Below are 18111 nucleotides of genomic sequence, written 5' to 3'. Positions count from 1 at the left end.
GTATATGTATAAAAAGTGAGAAAGATAGGGGAGGTGCCGGAAACTATCCATTTAGCGTCATATTCTGCTGCTAAACAGATAAGTTATCTGTTTAATTTAAGCCTGCTGAATATCAGCTCTAAATCTCAACGGATAGTGTCCATACAGTCACCATGTACACAAAGATTCAACAGCAGTACTTACACAGATACAGGAGGATTTTATATATGCATCTGACCATGTGGCCAATTTGCATGTGCAACTTAACTGTTTAACAAGCCATAGGGCGGTGATCATTGGCTACTAGCAAGCAATTATTGGCACTAATTAGAATTTATGCGTGCAACTTTCTAAGTGTATTCTGTAAAGCAGTGTGCGTAAATTCTAATGCCTGCACCTCAAAAAGGGGTGTGGCCATGGGAGGGGCACTGGCATTCTTAAAAATCATGTGCACTGTTACAGAATATGCCTGATCCACGCTAAGTTAGGTGGGGGCATTTAGCTGGTATAAATGGCTGCGCCTAACTTTAGGCACGGTTTATAGAACAGCGTTAAGCACGTTTTTTTCCGGCATCAATTTTTTAGGCGCCCTATATTGAATCTGGTCCATAGTGGATTTGCACTTTTTATTATGATATTTGAGAAGAGCTGATACTTTGATGTTATTTTTTACCATACTTTCTGTTTGAATGTTTGTATTTTATGCTTTGTTTATAGTTTGTATACTGCTTAGTTTTAAACAGTATAGAAGTTTGGAAAATAAATAAATTGTGTTGCTGAAGATACGCTTGTGAAGGACATTTCTATAAATGGGCACACACACTAGAGTGCCACTTACATGCGTGAATGTATGGAATGTTCAAGTGTACAGTGCTGTGTACATCTAGTAGCGCTATAGAAATGATACGTAGTAGTAATACCTTGTGCATGTAATTGGTAGCAAAACAGCTATGTGCTATTCCGTGAGGGTATGTGTAAGCTGCATAGCATGTAAATGCAAGGGGAGCATTCACACAGGCGGAACGTGAGAGGGGAGCATTTATGCACACCAGTTTCAGCGTACTGTAAGTTACATGTGCCCTTGCTGTATCCAGGCGCCTAAAGTTACACCACGTCTATGGCTGGTGTTAACTGTGGCTGCCTAGTTTTTCAGTGCCCTGATACTGGGCACTGATACCAAACAACTCACAGAGTATCTAAACAAGTTCTCGGTACTGCACGATTCCCAGTCAGGATTTCGCTCTAATCACAGTATGGAAACCGTACTAGTCATGCTTATAACCAAACTCAAACAATTGATAGCAAACGGCAACAACATACTACTGTTACAATTTGACATGTCAAGCGCATTCGACATGGTTGACCATGGAATTTTATTACACACTAGTAAAAAAGCCCCGTTTCTGATGCAAATGAAACGGGGGGGCTAGCAATGTTTTCTTCTGTGTGCATGTGGGAGTGTGTGTGTCCCTGCCCTCTGGCCTCTCTCCCCTCCCCCCTCTGAGTCCTTCACTGTTACAGAGCCAGCGATTTGATTTCGTGCTCTGCTGTTTTCCTTCACTGACTGTGTTACAGAGAGGGCGGGGCAGACACTCATAAGGAAACCGGATATCTCGCCCCCTTCACACTTCCGGCTGGAGGCTTCATAGAACGTTGGTTTTGCCTTTTATATAGAGAGATCCTCGAATACTTCGGAATCGGAGGTAACGTTCTCAGATGGTTCAAGGGTTTCCTAACCACCCGCTCATATCAAGTGACATCAAACTCGACTACATCAGCCACATGGACACCTGAATGCAGAGTTCCACAGGGATCCTCCCTCTCACCGACCATATTCAACCTAATAATGACACCCCTGGCTAAGCTACTATCGAATCAGAATCTAAACCCATATATATATACTGATGATGTAGCAATCTTTATCCCATTCAAACACGATCTAAGAGAAATTTCCGATGAAATCAACCAAAGTCTACACATTATGAACTCCTGGGCAGATGCATTTCGACTGAAACTAAATGCCGAAAAAACCCAATGCCTAGTACTCACCTCGCAATACAACAAGAAGGAATTTACCACCATCAACACACCTAATCTAAGTCTACCAGTCTCAGACACCCTAAAAATCCTTGGAGTCACCATTGACCGACACCTAACACTTGAGAACCATGCAAAAACATAACTAAAAAGATGTTCCATTCAATGTGAAAACTAAAAAGAGTCAGACCATTTTTCCCAAGGAATGTCTTCCGATACCTGATACAATCACTGGTACTTAGTCATCTGGACTATTGTAATTCACTCTACGCCGGCTGCAAAGAGCAAATACTCAAAAAAAATCCAAACAGCCCAGAACACGGCAACCAGACTTATATTCGGCAAACCAAAATACGAAAGCGCAACACCCCTTCGCGAAAAACTACACTGGCTCCCACTCAAAGAGCACATCACGTTCAAACTCTGTACCTTGGTCCATAAAATCATCCATGGTGACGCCCCAGCCTACATGTCAGACCTAATAGAATTACCACCCAGAAATGCAAAAAAATCCTCCCGCACATTCCTCAATCTTCATCCTCCCAAATGTAAAGGCTTGAAATACAAATCAATGCATGCATCAACCTTTTCCTATACAAGCACACAGCTCTGGAACTCACTGCCACGTAACCTGAAATCAGTCTATGAAATGACCAATTTCCGCAAACTCCTGAAAACTTATCTCTTCGACAAAATATATCATAAAGAACAACATGCGTAACTCTACTTTCTTTAAGATACCCAGGAATGTTCTTTAATGTCTTTTGTTTTCACACTATCATGCACCTAATGTCTATGGCTTTAACACTATCATGTATTTCACCATCATGTACCCAAAACTTCTGCTAAAACAAATGTATACTCTTTTCTATTTCCAATATTATGTATTTCACCATCATGTACCCAAAACTTGCTGTAAAACCAAATGTACATTCTTTTCTATTTCCAGTATCCACGATGAATTGTAAGCCACATTGAGTCTGCAAAAAGGTGGGATAATGTGGGATACAAATGTAATAATAATAATAATTCTATAATGGAATTCAGATGCCCAGATGCTGTTACAGAATAGGATATCTCTGTGCAGCACTGAGGTGCCAAAAAAGGAGATCCCCATTTATAGAATTGCCCCCTAAGTGCTGGAGCCAGTGCTTACTTAACTTTAAACAATTGCCATCCTGGCTGAATACTAACCCCTGTGTGTACAGAGCCAAGTGTTAACAAACATAGATGGGAAAGATAATCTATTAACAAAAAAAGGGGGGGGGGGGGGGGAGAAACCAGTGTTGACAAGAGCAAGTCTCTAAAGACAGCTTTTTAATTTTAGACTCTTTATCCCTTTCTTCTGAACATCACCAAGATTGATTGCATTGCACCATCTATAAATTCCATTCCACAGAAAAGCAGAGAACGAAATTCAAGAAAAACCTGCTGATCTTACCTCAACATAAAGGATAGGAAAAATCCCAATCTTATCTCCCAACATTCCTTCTGCCCAGTTGTCATCGACTCGTCTGATTACAGTCAAAATTTCATCCTAAATGTATTCAGATCACCCCAAATGAAAGAAAAAAAAAGCCACAAATTAGATTTAATAGTTACAGAAGAGCACTCTCTGTGGTAAACTGTTTCTTCAAGCAAGCATTTGGTCATGCACAGTTTGTTTGTTTTTGGCCTTTTCTATCTCTGCATGTTTTGAGGTAGATGTAAGGTAAAAATATTCAGCTTCAAATATGTTTCAGATTTGTTTTATATTTCTCTTGCTTGAAAAAAATATCACTTTGAAGTGTAATATTTCATTTTATAGCTCACTGGAAGTTACCCAATTTACCTGGTATTTTTTTATTTCTAAATTAAATTAGGAAAAAATCTCAGGGCTTAAAACTCATTGCACTGTATGCTATAGGGTAAAAATACACTTAGGCACCACCTCAGCAGCAGTCTGAGACGCTGTTACATCGGAGAAGTGTCACCATGGAGATTGGTGCACTGGAAATGCAGTCGCCATGGGGACTGCTATGCATCCTTTCAGCATCCATGTAGACGTTCATGATACAGCATCACTAGGGATACTTTGGCCACAAAATAATATAAAAAGCCAGGACACTGGCAAACCTTAGAGCATGTTGACAATAAAATGCCTAATGCAATCACAAGTCCGTTCCACCATCCTGAACACTCTATACCTTTGACTATTTCTTGACTATAGGTATTAATGCCTTACCTGTGTACAGTTAAATAGAGGGATGAGGGTTGGGTGGGGGGGGGGGGGGGGTAGAGGGTGGTTGGGCATGCTGGGCAGAAGGGAGAAAACTTTCAAAATTGTTCATCGTCTTGTTTTACTTATTTATGATTTTGGAGTTTAAGTTGTTGGCGTGGATAATGAAATAAAGATATTTAAACATAAACCCCCATATTCTATATATGTCGCTTGAAAATCTGCGCAGAAACAAGTGTACTGTATAACAATGTGCATAACTTAATTGGTTAACTAGATAATCAGCGCTGTTAATTGGATGTTAACAAGCAATTATCAGCACTAATTGGCATTGAGATTTACGCACACAATTCGCTAGTGTATTCTATAGTGTGGTGAGCCTAAATTCTAAGTTGCATAGTAGAAAAGAGGATGTGGCCATGGGTGGGCAATGGTCATTTCTAAAATCTATGCACATTATTATAGAATACACCAGATCTGCGCCTAATTTAGGCGTCAGGATTTACACCAAGCAAAACATGGCCTAAATGGAGGTGACCAAATCCAGCTGTATAGCGAGCCACTCAGCGTATTCTATATACTGCGCAGAAATGTAAGTCTATTCTATAAAATTTAGGTGTACTTCAGAAATCACGCTTAGGCATAATTTTTTTCCATGTGGATTTTTTTAGATGCCATATATAGAATCTAGCCCAAAATGCCTGATGCTAATGGAGGTCACTAAATGGCAGCCTTTACATGAATGGAGGAGTGGCCTCGTGGTTAGGGTGGTGGACTTTGGTCCTGGGGAACTGAGTTCAATTCCCACTTCAGGAACAGGCAGCTCCTTGTGACTCTGGGCAAGTCACTTAACCCTCCATTGCCCCATGTAAGCCGCATTGAGCCTGCCATGAGTGGGAAAGCACGGGGTACAAATGTAACAAAAAAAAATTCTCTGCTATTTCCACATGTAGAGGCCCTGGGAGGCAGACATTTCAAGTAGGTATAACTGGGGAGGTAGGGGGGCTGAAACATTGTATGTATAATTCCCATTTTATAATGAGAATACACACGTTTTAAAACATTTCCACACTGGTTTTTGCACCTCCTCCGCCACCAGCTTTCTCCAGGATATACAATGTCAGACCATGTCCAGGCTCTGGCATTGAATATCCAGGTACGTACAGACAGCCAGCACTTATCCAGTCAAGGCAATATTCAGCCCTTAACTGGATAAAGACAGGACTGTGTTTATGTGGTCCGATTTGTCCGGTCCTTTATGTGGCTAAGTGCTGAATATCAGAACTTAACTACAAAAGTATTGACTCTGCCCCGGACTGCACACAAACTAGCCAGTTTTGGCTTAGACAAATAGAGGCACTATCCAGTTATCCCCTCATTCAGATCTATTGTTTTGGATACTATGGGGCTCATTATCAAAACAGAAAAATGTCCAAAAAGGGCACAAAGAGGCAGATGGATGGGGTTTATTTTTTTTCGTAAAAACATCCAAACCGCTATTTTCGAAACTCACTTTTAAGATATTTTTCTATGCAGTTTCTATAAATCTCAAGAGTGTGTGTGGGGCGGGACTAGGGCAGGCTTATGAGTTGGACATTTTTTTGCAATAATGAAACACTGTAAATCTGTCCAGGGCAAAAAAATAGGACTTTTTGGCTAGATCTGTTTCAGTAACGACTAATTGCCAAAAGATGCCCAAACTGACAGATGACCATTGGAGGGATAAAAGCATAACCCTCCTTAACCTCCCAGTGGTCACTGACCCCCTCCCATCCCCTAAGAGGTGAAAGTGACAGTATATACCAGGCTCTATGACGACTGAAGATATAATAGCCATTCCTCTTACAGCAATAAGAAGGTCCTTGGAGTAGCCTAGTTGTCGGAGCCAAGGGCAGACTGAGAGTGGTCTGGGCCCCTGGACACAGAGGGCGGTCTGGGCCCCCCACCAGGCTGCCGCCCGACACCCCCTACTGCCATACTGCTGTCCCCCTTACCGCCGCAGCAGATGTCCCTGCTGCTCCGGTCCTTCCTGAAGAGCCCTGGTGGCCTAGTGGTCTCTGTGTGAGGGGAGGGGAAGCATGTTCTTTTCTGCCCACTGCGCTGTTATTCCCCTGTCTGCTGGCGCCGCTGTGTTTTCAAAATGGTGGATGAGACTTCCCATAGTAGTCTTGCAAGACTTACGCAGGGAGTCTCGGACGCTATTTTTAAAATACGACGGTGCTGGGCACGGGGAATAGAGGCAGCACAACGGGCAGGAAAGAACATGTTCCTCACTGCAGAGGCCACTAGATCACCAGCGGGGTGCCTTTAAGGGTAGGACCAGGGAGGGCTGTGGTGTGCAGCGGGCATCCAGGCAGAGCCTCTGGGCCCCCTAGAGCCTCTGAACCCTCGGGCACTGCCTAGTTGTCTGAATGGTCAGTCTGCCTCAGGCTCATATCCCAATCTAAATGGTACACTTGTGGTGGAAAGTGTGAGTGCACTAAAACCCCAGAAAATACCTGTGAACCTACATCTATGTGACACCTGCAGGCATAAGGGCTATTACAGTGGTGTACAGTTGGATATAGTACATTTTTTGCTATTCCTGGAGGGTTCACCATAAAAATATACAAGGGTTATGGTGTGATGTGTACCTGGGACCTTTTATGTGAAGTTCTAATGCTCTAATGGGATGTCTGTCTGACCAGTCTAGTAGTACTGCTGGCCCCCAGACATTCCAATGGCTTGCTCTTGTGCATTTTCCCTTGGATGTTTTTTGTTTGAAAATGGCCCTAAAAGAAAGATGCACTGAGCAAAAAAATGTCTACAATGGGCGATTTTCGAACCAAAAAGATAGACATTTTTCTAGTTTGAAAATGACCATGTTTTGCACTGGATTTTTGGACATTTCTTGCAAAACATCCAAAATCGGATTTATGCAGTCCTATTTATGCAGTTACCTTGGCCTATTAAGTGCTGAATACTGACACTTAACCGGTCAAGTGCCGACTCCAACATCGGAGTGCCCCCAAAAGAGCCGGTTTCGCATTGGGCGCTAACTGGTTAAGTGTCACTGAATATGGCTGGTTAGCCCTGAACAAGTGATTTAACTGGTCAGGTGCCATTTCAATCACTGAATGCTGACCCCTTTGTTTTTTAATAAGGCATTGTACTCTTAACCTGTGCTTATGGACCAGCTATATGATGAGGGTGTGGAGGCGTCTGGAGTTTGAACTTAGCAGTAGCAAGATCCTGTTCTTTTCTGTTATAAATTGTAATTTTCTTTTCTTTATCTTTCTCTTCTTTCTTGATGATTATATTTTTTAAATAAATTTTGTTAACCACCTAGATAGTACACTAATTAGGTTTTATATTAAATGTATTTGAAACTTGAGATAAAACACAGTCAGTAATTGACAATAAACAATTAAAACTATGGTAAAAAGAATACAAAAAAACATAAGAACATAAGTATTGCCATACTGGGACAGATCGAAGATCCATCAAGCCCTGCATTCTGTCCCCAACAGTGGCCAATCCAGATTACAAGTGCCTGGCAAAATCCCAAAACACAATACATTTTATACTGCTTATCCTAGAAATAAGCAGTGGATTTTCCCCATTTTAATAATGGTTTACGGACTTTTCTTGAAGGAAGCTATCCAAACCTTTTTAAAACCCCGCTAAGCTAACTGCTTTTACTACATTCTCTGGAAAAGAATTCCAGAGTTTAATTACAACAACAAAGAAATAATGGTCCATTATTGTCAATATATACCATAAGGAAAAGGAGCAGCTTGGAACCTTTGCATGTGGGTCTCTGTGTCCACAACCCTTTCTTTATATTCCTTTAGATTTAGTACATTGTGAGAGCGCTTTGTAGCAAAAAAAGGTGAAAAAGATCTACGATATAAAAACTATTGGTTTTTTAAATCCCCTTTTGGCCTCTATTATTTACACGTTGGAAGTGAACTCTAAACAAGCCACTGGGGTTTTAATTGCATTCAAACTTTCCCAGACACTAGCAGAGGTTTGTGAGAGATATCCCAGCAAGCAGCAAATCACCCCTGAGCTCCATCAAGCTCTTCTTATAGAATGCTGAACTCTTGCCTCGGAGTCCTGGGATTCACAAACTCATCACTTCTTGGCTTGGGATTCATTATTACCAAGCGGAAAAGAGGCGCTCTCATCAGTATTTTTATGTGCACGGACTGAGAGGCAGCATTTGTTTCCCCTGTGCAGCCCTGTGGGGGTGGTGAGCCCATTACAAACGCTTTAACTGCTGAGATCCCATTAACTGTCTTGCTGGCTACATTACTAAAAGGAAGTACAAGCAGAGATAGCTCAGATAGGACATAGAAGCTTTTCAGCTTTACATTAAAATGCGATATTTCTTTTTTTTTTCCTGTGTTCTTCCTTCTTTCAGAGCTTATTGTTTTTTTTTCTTAGAGGTAGCAAGACATTCCCCCTCTCCCCCCAGATTCTGTATAGGCTGCCCAAATTTGGACATGGATCCAAGAGCCGTACTTAAACTAATTAATTAATTAGGTGCTAACAATCAATTACTGAAGTTAACAATCATTTAGTCAGGAGTAATTAGGAGTTACGCATGGATCTCTATAACATGTACGCCTAAATTTCACAGCACACAACTCAAAAGGGAGCATGGTCATGGGAGGGGCATGGGTGAGCCCGGGGTGGTCCCAGAAATACCTGCATTTGTGCGCCTAACTGGCAGGTGTAAATGTTCACGCCCAAAATTAGGTATGAAATGCCCACAAAGCTAGTATTCTTTAAAGACACTCTACCCCGGATTCTATATAGCGCCTACAGATCCGTGCTAAAATCCAAGCGTATTCTGTAACAATGCGAATAACTTAATTGGCTTAACAAGCTAATCAGTGTTGATAACAGCCCTAAACAAGGAATAATTTATTTATTTATTTGTAACATTTGTATCCCACATTTTCCCACCCATTAGCAGGCTTAATGTGGCTTACATTATACCGTAAAGGCGATCGCCAAGTCCGATGAGCACTAATTGGCAATGATTAGAATTTACGCACACAGCTTGCTAAGCGTATTCTGTAATGTAGTGTGCCTAACTTCTAACATGTGCAGCCAAAAAAGGGGCATGGTTATGAGCGGGTAAATGGGCGCTTTGTGGGCGATCGAAAATGTACATGCACAGTTATGGCTAAATCTACGTGCCAGGATATCAACCAAACATATTCTACATACCGCGCCTAAATCTAAGCGCCAATTATAGAATACGCTTAGGCGAAAATATTTTCAGCGTGGATTTTTTAGGTGCCATATATTGAACCCCCCCTCCCCTGTACAGAATACTAGCTTAGCACAGATCAGTTCAGCCCCTAAATTTGGGCGCCATTTCTTGAATCTAGTCCAATCTCCTTTGCACAGCATATGAGATCTGTTGATTTTTTAAATTTAATACAGATGTGTAATCTTGCTTACATATGTCTTGCATTCCTGGTGGGTCAGTGCAGTGGTCCAGCTGTCACTGTACAACATTACATCTGTCATGGTATTTGCAGGCTGTCAGTTATCAGGCTAGGGGAAATAATGTTCCTACTGTTGTTCTTACGGTCCCTTTTACTAAGCCGCATTAGGCTCTACACGTGCCTAACGCGCGCAAAAATGAACTTACCGCCCAACTACCGCATGCCTCTTGCGGTAATTTAATTTTTGGCACACGTCCACTTCGTGCGTCTGGAAAATATTTTTTTATTTTTGGACGTGTGCTAAGTGGCATCTGACGTGTGTAGGTCCTTACTATGCAGATTCCTTCCCGCTAGGACTATGGCTGGCGGTAAGATCAGACACCCAAAATGGATGCGCGGCAATTTTGAATTTACCGCATGTCCATTTTCAGAAAAAAAATTTAAAAAGGCATTTTCGGTACATGCGCTGAAAAATATTTCTGTGCGCGCCCAAAACCCATGCCTACACTATCGCATGCCACTTTTTACTGCTGCTTAGTAAAAGGAGCCCTTAAAGCACTAAACAAATGTTTCATGGATTATGGTGTGGCACTGGCTTTCCTACGATGAAAGTCTGCAGCTTAGTGGTGTATATGTGAGTGCGTGTCTGTGAGAGACAGCCATGCACAGAACTCACAATACATTCCCTTCCCTGTCCATACATTCAGTGATGGATCAGTGGGTAAACTCATTAAGCTACAATGACTTCCAGATGTGTGTTCCTGCCACAAGAACACAATAGGCATTTTTCACACTTTCTCTACTTAAGAAAGAGAAAATATTGAATTAGGACGCCAGCTCTGGAATGCCTTTGTGGTTCTTCTGTGTTTGGAATAATTGTTGACAGTGTTATTCATTACAGGGAGAACTGATATCCTGCCCTCCCTACAATAAAATCCTTGCAGCAACCATTTTCTCATCTATCTTACTGCTTTGTGAGAGAAGAAAGACACAGGCTAGAAGAGCTGTACCTTAGTGAGCACGTTCATTCTGTTCATGCGGCTAGTAATTCATGTAGGGGGTAATTCTATATAAGGCACCCTTTTGGCGCACAACTTTTGGAACTCAAACGGATGTTTGTGGTAATTAAGCGCCATAATAGGGGGCTTAAGGGGCCCTTTTACTAAGCTGCAGTGAAAGGGGGCCTGCGCTAGTGTTTTTGACATGCGCTGAGGCTCCATTTTACCTCAGAGGGTAAAAGGTTGACTTTTTTTGAGGAAAAGAAATGGCCATGTGGTAAGTGAAACACTTACTGCACAGCCATTTCGTGGGGGGGCTAGCCCTTACCGCCACCCATTGAAATGGCGGTAAGGACTCCCACGATAACCAGGCAGCGTGTGGTGCTGCCCGATCACCACCGTTTAAATTCTGGTGCTAGAAAAATAGATCATATTTTTGTAGCTCCGGAAATGGCATGCACTAGGGGTGGGATCTACCACTGGGCTCCTGCAGTAGCCCGGTGGTAGTTCCAGATTGGTGGACGGTAAGCCCCTGCTTGGCTCACCGCTGCTTAGTAAAAGGCCTCTCAGTGCACTTAGGGGTCTTTTTACTAAGATACAAAGGCACCTACACACATACAACGCACGTGAAATTAAAACTACCGCCCGGCTACCGTGTGCCCCTGGCGGCAATTCTAATTTCTATGTGTGTCCAATACGTGTGGCAGAAAAACAATTTCTATTTTCTACAACATGGCACTAACAAGGTGGTAATCGGCAGTGTACATGTGCTGACAATTACTACCCTGTTAATGCATGAGACCTTAAAACTAGGCCCAAAATGGATGTGCGCTTATTTTTATTTTGCCGCATGTCCATTTTCGGACAAAAAAAAGATCTTTTATGTAGGTGCGCTGAAAAATGGACCTGCACACGTCCAATACATATGTCTACACCAGCGCAGGCCATTTTTCAGCGCACCTTAGTAAAAGGATCCCTTAGGCACTATTTTATAACTGGGTGCCAAAGAGGGGCATAATCGAACGGGGCGCCCAAGTTTTCCTGAGGACGTCCTTGCAGGACGTCCCAGCTAAGGGGCGGGGAAACCTGGATTATCGAAACAAGATGGGCGTCCATCTTTCGTTTCTATAATACGGTCTGGGACGCCCAAATCTCAACATTTAGGTCGACCTTAGAGATGGTTGTCCCCGTTTTTTGGCGATAATGGAAACCAAAGACGCCCATCTCAGAAACTACCAAATACAAGCCCTTTGGTCGTGGGAGGAGCCAGCATTCGTAGTGCACTGGTCCCCCTGATATGCCAGGACACCAACCACGCACCCCAGGGGGCACTGCAGTAGACTTCAGAAATTGCTCCCAGGTGCACAGCTCCCTTACCTTGGGTGCTGAGCCCCCCAAACCCCCACCCCAAAACCCCACAACTGTACAACACTACCGTAGCCCTAAGGAGTGAAGGGGGGCACCTACAAGTGGGTACAGTGGGTTTCTGGTGGGTTTTGAAGGGCTCACATTTACCACCAGAAGTGTAACAGGTTGGGGGGGGGGAGGGATGGGCCTGGGTCTGCCTGCCTGAAGTGCACTGCACCCACTAAAACTGCTCCAGGGACCTGCATACTGCTGTCAGGGAGCTGGGTATGACATTTGAGGCTGGCAAAAAATATTTTTAAAGAATTTTTTTAGGGTGGGAGGGAGTTAGTGACCACTGGGGGAGTAAGGGGAGGTCATCTCCAATTCCCTCCGGTGATCATCTGGTCAGTTCAGGCACCTTTTGGAGGCTTGGTCGCAAGAAAAAATGGACCAAGTAAAGTCGGCCAAGTGCTCGTCAGGGACGCCCTTCTTTTTTGCATTATCGGCCGAGGACGCCCATGTGTTAAGCAAGCCCCAGTTCCGCCTTTGCTAATTTTCCAACACGCCCCCGGGAACTTTGGTCGTCCCTGTGACGGAAAGCAGTTGGGGACGCCCAAAATCGGATTTCGATTATGCCGATTTGGGCGACCCTGGGAGAAGGACGCCCATCTCCCAATTTGTGTCGAAAGATGGGTGCCCTTCTCTTTCGAAAATAAGCCTGAAAGTGTTCTAGCATGTAACTGCAAAGGGGATGGGGCATGAGTGGGTCATGGGTGTTATGACTATTTCGGTGCACGCTTTATCGAATAGTGTCAGGTGCCTAACTGCTATGTTTAGGTGCTCATATGTACATCTGCTATACAGAAATCTAACTGCTGACTTATGCTAGTATTCTTTAGCACATTGGGGGGTGGGGGGGGGGGGGGGAGAATTCTGTAAACGGTACCTAAAAAATCATCACCGAAAAAAAACGTGCTTAGCACTGTTCTATAAACCTTGCCTAACGCTAGGAGTGGTTTATAGAATACGTGTAGCAACCGTCCCTGCAACTCAAATTTAGGTGCAGCCATTTATGCCAAGTAAAACCTGGTGTAAATGCCCATACCTAATATCCATGCCCATGACCCGCCTTTGCCCCTCCTATGGCCATGCCCCCTGTTGAGATCTGAGCATTAGAATTGACGCACACCACTTTACAGAATACACTTAGAAAGTTGCGAATGTAAATTCTAATTAGTGCCTGTTAGTGCTGATCATTGCTTGTTAGTGGCCAATTATTTGCGCTGATTGGCATGTTAAACAATTTAGTTGTACGGCCAAATTGCGTGCACAAATTTAGTCACCATATGTAGAATCTGAGGGTAGCTTAGCACCTAGATTTTGGGCACTTGCCCCCAATATTCAATGCTATTTAACTGGCCAGAAAGACCACTGACTGGTTAAATAGTGTTTTGACAGCTAACCACTAACATTCAGCGTGAGATAATCGGTTATTTCCGCTGAATACTGGCTATACCATGCAATAACCAGCAATATTCAGCACTGTCTGGCTGAGTTTAGCGGCCAAATCGGACCACCTAAACAGCAGTCTTATTTGTGGCCCCTATAACTTTAACCAGCCAGCACTGAATATTGACATAGCCGGTTAAGTTTGAGCCGGTCAAAAAAAAACCTGAATATTCAATGCTGGTCACTGGAAACAGCTCATCATTGAATATCCGGTTCAGCACCAATCACGGCAATTAGGCAGGCTGAATATCGGCCTTCTAACTTTCAGCACCATTTATGGAATTGCCCCCTTACTCTTCTCACTTGAACAATTTCCCTCTTATGTTAAATTTGTAGATACCCAAAGCCAGTGTTCGTACTATATTATTTTTACACAGTTTGTCACATTAGCAAAATGGCTTTTATTCAGCCTGTACATTGGAGGCCCATAGCGTACTGTTCTTGCAAGACTATCCTCCAGCCCCAGAGATGACACCACAAGGATTAGATAGGAAAGTTCACTTACTGCTATCCGCTCAGAATCTGAACTGACAGAAAAACATCAAGAAATTCTGTGTGTACCTTCCTCCTTCAGCGGCCAAAAATCATATGCAAATGATGTGTACTTAATTTGCACTAGCAAACAAAAAATAAAGGGAGGACCGTGCCTTACACATATGCACAAACATTTTGCGGTATGCGTGGCTCTTGTGTGCAAGCTCTGACAAATCCAGAAGTGCAAATATGAGCCTTTCAAAAATGTTTGCACTAAATTTATGAGAGGCCCATATTTAAGCTCCAAAAAACAGGCACTAAAGTGTGCTTTCACTTTTGGTTTTGCTTGGACTTGCACACGTTTGTTTCTCACTATTAGTGCTTAAACCTGCATGGGCTTCCTTCCTTCCTTCTCCAGAAAACCTTCTACACTGCCTCTGACCTGGTGGTAAATTTTTGGTGTTAGGGCAATCATTTCCTTCTGTGCATTGCAGCACTTTCATTTGTGCATTGGGAAGGAATACTTACTGACCTAATCAACATCCATTTAGCTACATTTCAATAGCTAGTCTTATCTTATCTTGCTCCCGCATATGCCTGGAATAGACTTCCTGAGCCATAGGTCAAGCTCCATCTCTGGCCCTCTTCAAATCTAGGCTAAAAGCCCACCTTTTTGATGCTGCATTTAGCTCCTAACCCTTACTTATTTGTTCAGTACCCATGTTTTATCATTCCCACCTTAGTAATTCCCTTATTTGTCCTGTTTGTCTGTCCTAATTAGATTGTAAGCTCTGTCGAGCAGGGACTGTCTCTTCATGCCCAGTGTACAGCGCTGCGTACGTCTAGTAGTGCTATACAAATGATAAGTAGTAGTAGCAGTCAGCAAAGACTGAGGACATTATTTTTCAACCTGAGCAACATTTACACAGAAACAAACAACATGAAGGCAGAAAAGGGTCTGCAAGGCCTATATAGCCTGCCCATTCCCAACCCAGTACCACACATCCTAACCAGCATCTGGCTTTATCCTCCCATCTTCAGATCTAAGGGCTGTCTGTGTTTTGATTTTCTCGTGATTTCTGTTCATGCTTTGTGTTTTAGCTTTCACCACCTCCACTGTATCCAGCACCTCCCTGTAAAGAAATATGTTCTTTCATTACTCCTCAGTCTATCTTCTTTGAGTTATATAACATTATACCTTGTTCTACAACATTCTTTCCACTGAAAAAGCTTTCCTCTTGCAGATAACTATTATTTTAAGGTGATATCATATCACCCCTTGTCCTTCTTTCCTTCTACTTGCACAGGCCTTATATTGTAGATTCTCTTCAGTATTGCTTCTGATCCATATTCTATATCTTTTGGAAAATATGGTCAAAGAGGAACAGATGAGGAAACAGTCACACCATCAATTTTCTTAAACTCAGCTATTTCACACAGACCATACTGATTTCAAAATAGGCTAAATGAGAACGTATTTGCAAATAGTTGTTTTTTTTTTTTTTTTTACAAAGTTGGCAAAATCTGAGGGCACTTTACAGTGACACCACAGGCCCTTTTGTTCATTATAGAATGAGCTAAATGCCTCCATAGAAGTCATGAGTTCATGACTTGTGCTTGATAACTATACATGACCTGCAATCCTACTATATAATCTATCCATTATCTGAATGTAAATCAAGAGGGAATCACACAAAACCATTATATTATACTGTCAAATCAATTTTCCTTCTACACAACTGCACTCATTACTTTTGGTGAACATATCATGGAACTCACATAAGTCAGACCCCTTTTAGTCATTAAGACAAAACGCTACAAAGATGCTTCCAGAGACAGAAAACACAACAGAGCAGGTTAAAGTGATAAACACTTACTAAACAGGAATACCTCCAAAATGTTTTCTTGGCCTGCTTTGCCTCAACCACCCACATGGCACTCACTTCTTCTGGCCCTTCTTTAATGTTCTGTAATAAAAGTATTTTCTGTTTTCTTGTGATATCATCCACTAATACCGTGGTTTCTAATTCTAATGATATTCCGGTGGCACATCTAGCTGGTCTGGTTTTCAAGCTAGCTATAATTAATCTGCATGATATAGATTTGAATATATAAAAAACCAGAGGAGTACAAATTTATTTCACCCATACAGGGCCGGTTTTAGACTTGGTGGGGCCCAGGGCAGAACTCAAGGAGAGGACCCCTGATCCCCCTTCCCCCCATCTGCATTGCTACTACACGGACTGGGCATCTCTTCCCCTTCTCTCCATCACAGTCCGTTTCTCCCTCCCTTCCCCTCACCTTGCAGTCTTCTTTAAAATTTGTATTTCCCTTCTAAGAGGGACCCTGGTGCGGCAGCCTTCCTCACAAGATGCCTCCGGGTGTCCTGAACCTTTCTCTCACTGCCGCAAAATGCCCAGGTGGAAACAGAAAATTGTGTCGGAGGGGAGCGAATTGCGACAGAGAGGAAAAGATTTGGGGCAGCTGCAGGGAAATCCATTTTTAAAAAAGATCAGGAAGGGAGGAGGAGATGGGCTGTGGTGGGGAGAAGGGGAAGAGATGCCTGGACCGCAGGGCCATGGAGCTGTGGACCCAGGGCAGCTGCCCTGTTTGCCCTCTCCTAACACCAGCCCTGCACCCACATCAAGAGCAATTCTATTATAAGGCATTCATGTTTACCCACCACTTACACATGTAAAATTACAGTATATGAGCACTTTCCTGGGTAAATATATACTCACACACAAAAGTGCCAGCAGGGCACCTAAGTTCTATTCTGTGATTGGCATAGGGGCTTTTTTACTAAGCCGCGGAAGGCCTACCGTGTGCTAAAAAAGCACTACCGTGGGACACGCTGAGACATCATGAAATAGTTTTCCACTTAGTGCGCGCTAATCCTATGCCGGAAAATATTTTTTATTTTCCAGCACGGGAGACGTGTCTGGAGGTGGAGAGTAGGTATGCCTGTGCTAATCAGGTAGCATGGGCACATTACTGTGCGCTACCTGATTAGCATGGGAGCCCTTACCGTCTCCTAAATAGGTGGCGGTAAGGGCTCCTGGCAGTAATTGACACATGTTAATGGGGGAATTAGAATATGCCCATTTAACTCCCCCCCCCCCCCAAATGCAGCCATTTTACTGCCACACTAAAAGTGGCTGCAGTGCATGGGGAACCCACGCACTGACAGCAGCACCAGACACGTTTTAGCGCAGCTTAGTAAAAGGACCCCGTAGGTGCATTAATGTAAAAGAACATACACACGGGCAGGCAATAGGTAGCGCTTCAACTTACAGAAAACGAAGTTATGCACGCCCTTCCTCTATTTACATGACCACAGTTATGCCAGGACTATGGATGAGTATATCTGCAGGTACGTAAATGTAAGGCGCATCAAGGCTGGATTACGTTAGTATTTTATAAAGGAATCCAGGTGCCCAGATGTCGTTATAGAATACACCCTCACCGTATGGCTTCAGGGTACCTAAATGGAAGCAACCACTTATAAAACTGTTTCCTACAAATGTGGCTACCTTTAAAACCAGACCGGGTTGAGAAAGCCAGGATTAAAAAGCCAGGTTGTTCTGTTGTTATATGAGCAACAGGAAACCCTGATGATAACAGATAAAAAGATTGTAAAATTCAGAGGAGGAGCCTGCGTAGTCCTATACTGGCTCTATCCAACCCTGCTAAATATCTATAAGCGCTATACAAATTAACCCTAAGGGGAAGGATTATAGAACATCCAGCACAATGGTAGAGACACTACAGCCTACGGGTCACAACTGGTCCACAAGGGGTCTCGGTCAAGCATGCAGTGGACAAGCCAGAGTTTAGCTCACGCTCTATTCCCCTGACTCACTAAGCAGTATACCCTGGAAGTCAAAGTGAGGTTGGAGAATGCAGGGATGGGGGGGGGGGGGGGCGTTTTCTGGTGAAGACGCCAGGGTAAAAAGCCTGCTGTTGCTTGGAAGATGGAAGACAGAGGAGTGCCTGAGGGGAAGTTTGGCCTTCCTCATGGAGAACTGGCTGTAAGGGTAAATGGACTACCCAACCCGGGAGAAGAGGAACCCAAAGTTAATGCAGTACCAGGAAGTGGGGGATA

General features: G+C 43.2%; 1 protein-coding gene across 1 annotated transcript in view; it reads right to left on the bottom strand.

Annotated features, from left to right (window-relative positions):
• The window catches only part of SH3RF3 (SH3 domain containing ring finger 3), a 793875-nt gene that overhangs the window by 283922 nt on the left and 491842 nt on the right, over positions 1 to 18111 (bottom strand). The window contains exon 3 of the mRNA XM_030201480.1: positions 3458 to 3553. Within this exon, the coding sequence (XP_030057340.1) occupies positions 3458 to 3553 (96 nt within the window). The remainder of the gene's footprint in view (positions 1 to 3457; positions 3554 to 18111) is intronic.

The sequence above is a fragment of the Microcaecilia unicolor genome, chromosome 4 (genome assembly GCF_901765095.1).
Source record: "Microcaecilia unicolor chromosome 4, aMicUni1.1, whole genome shotgun sequence".
NCBI classification, from domain to species: domain Eukaryota; kingdom Metazoa; phylum Chordata; class Amphibia; order Gymnophiona; family Siphonopidae; genus Microcaecilia; species Microcaecilia unicolor.
This window is presented reverse-complemented; position numbering and strand designations above follow the sequence as displayed.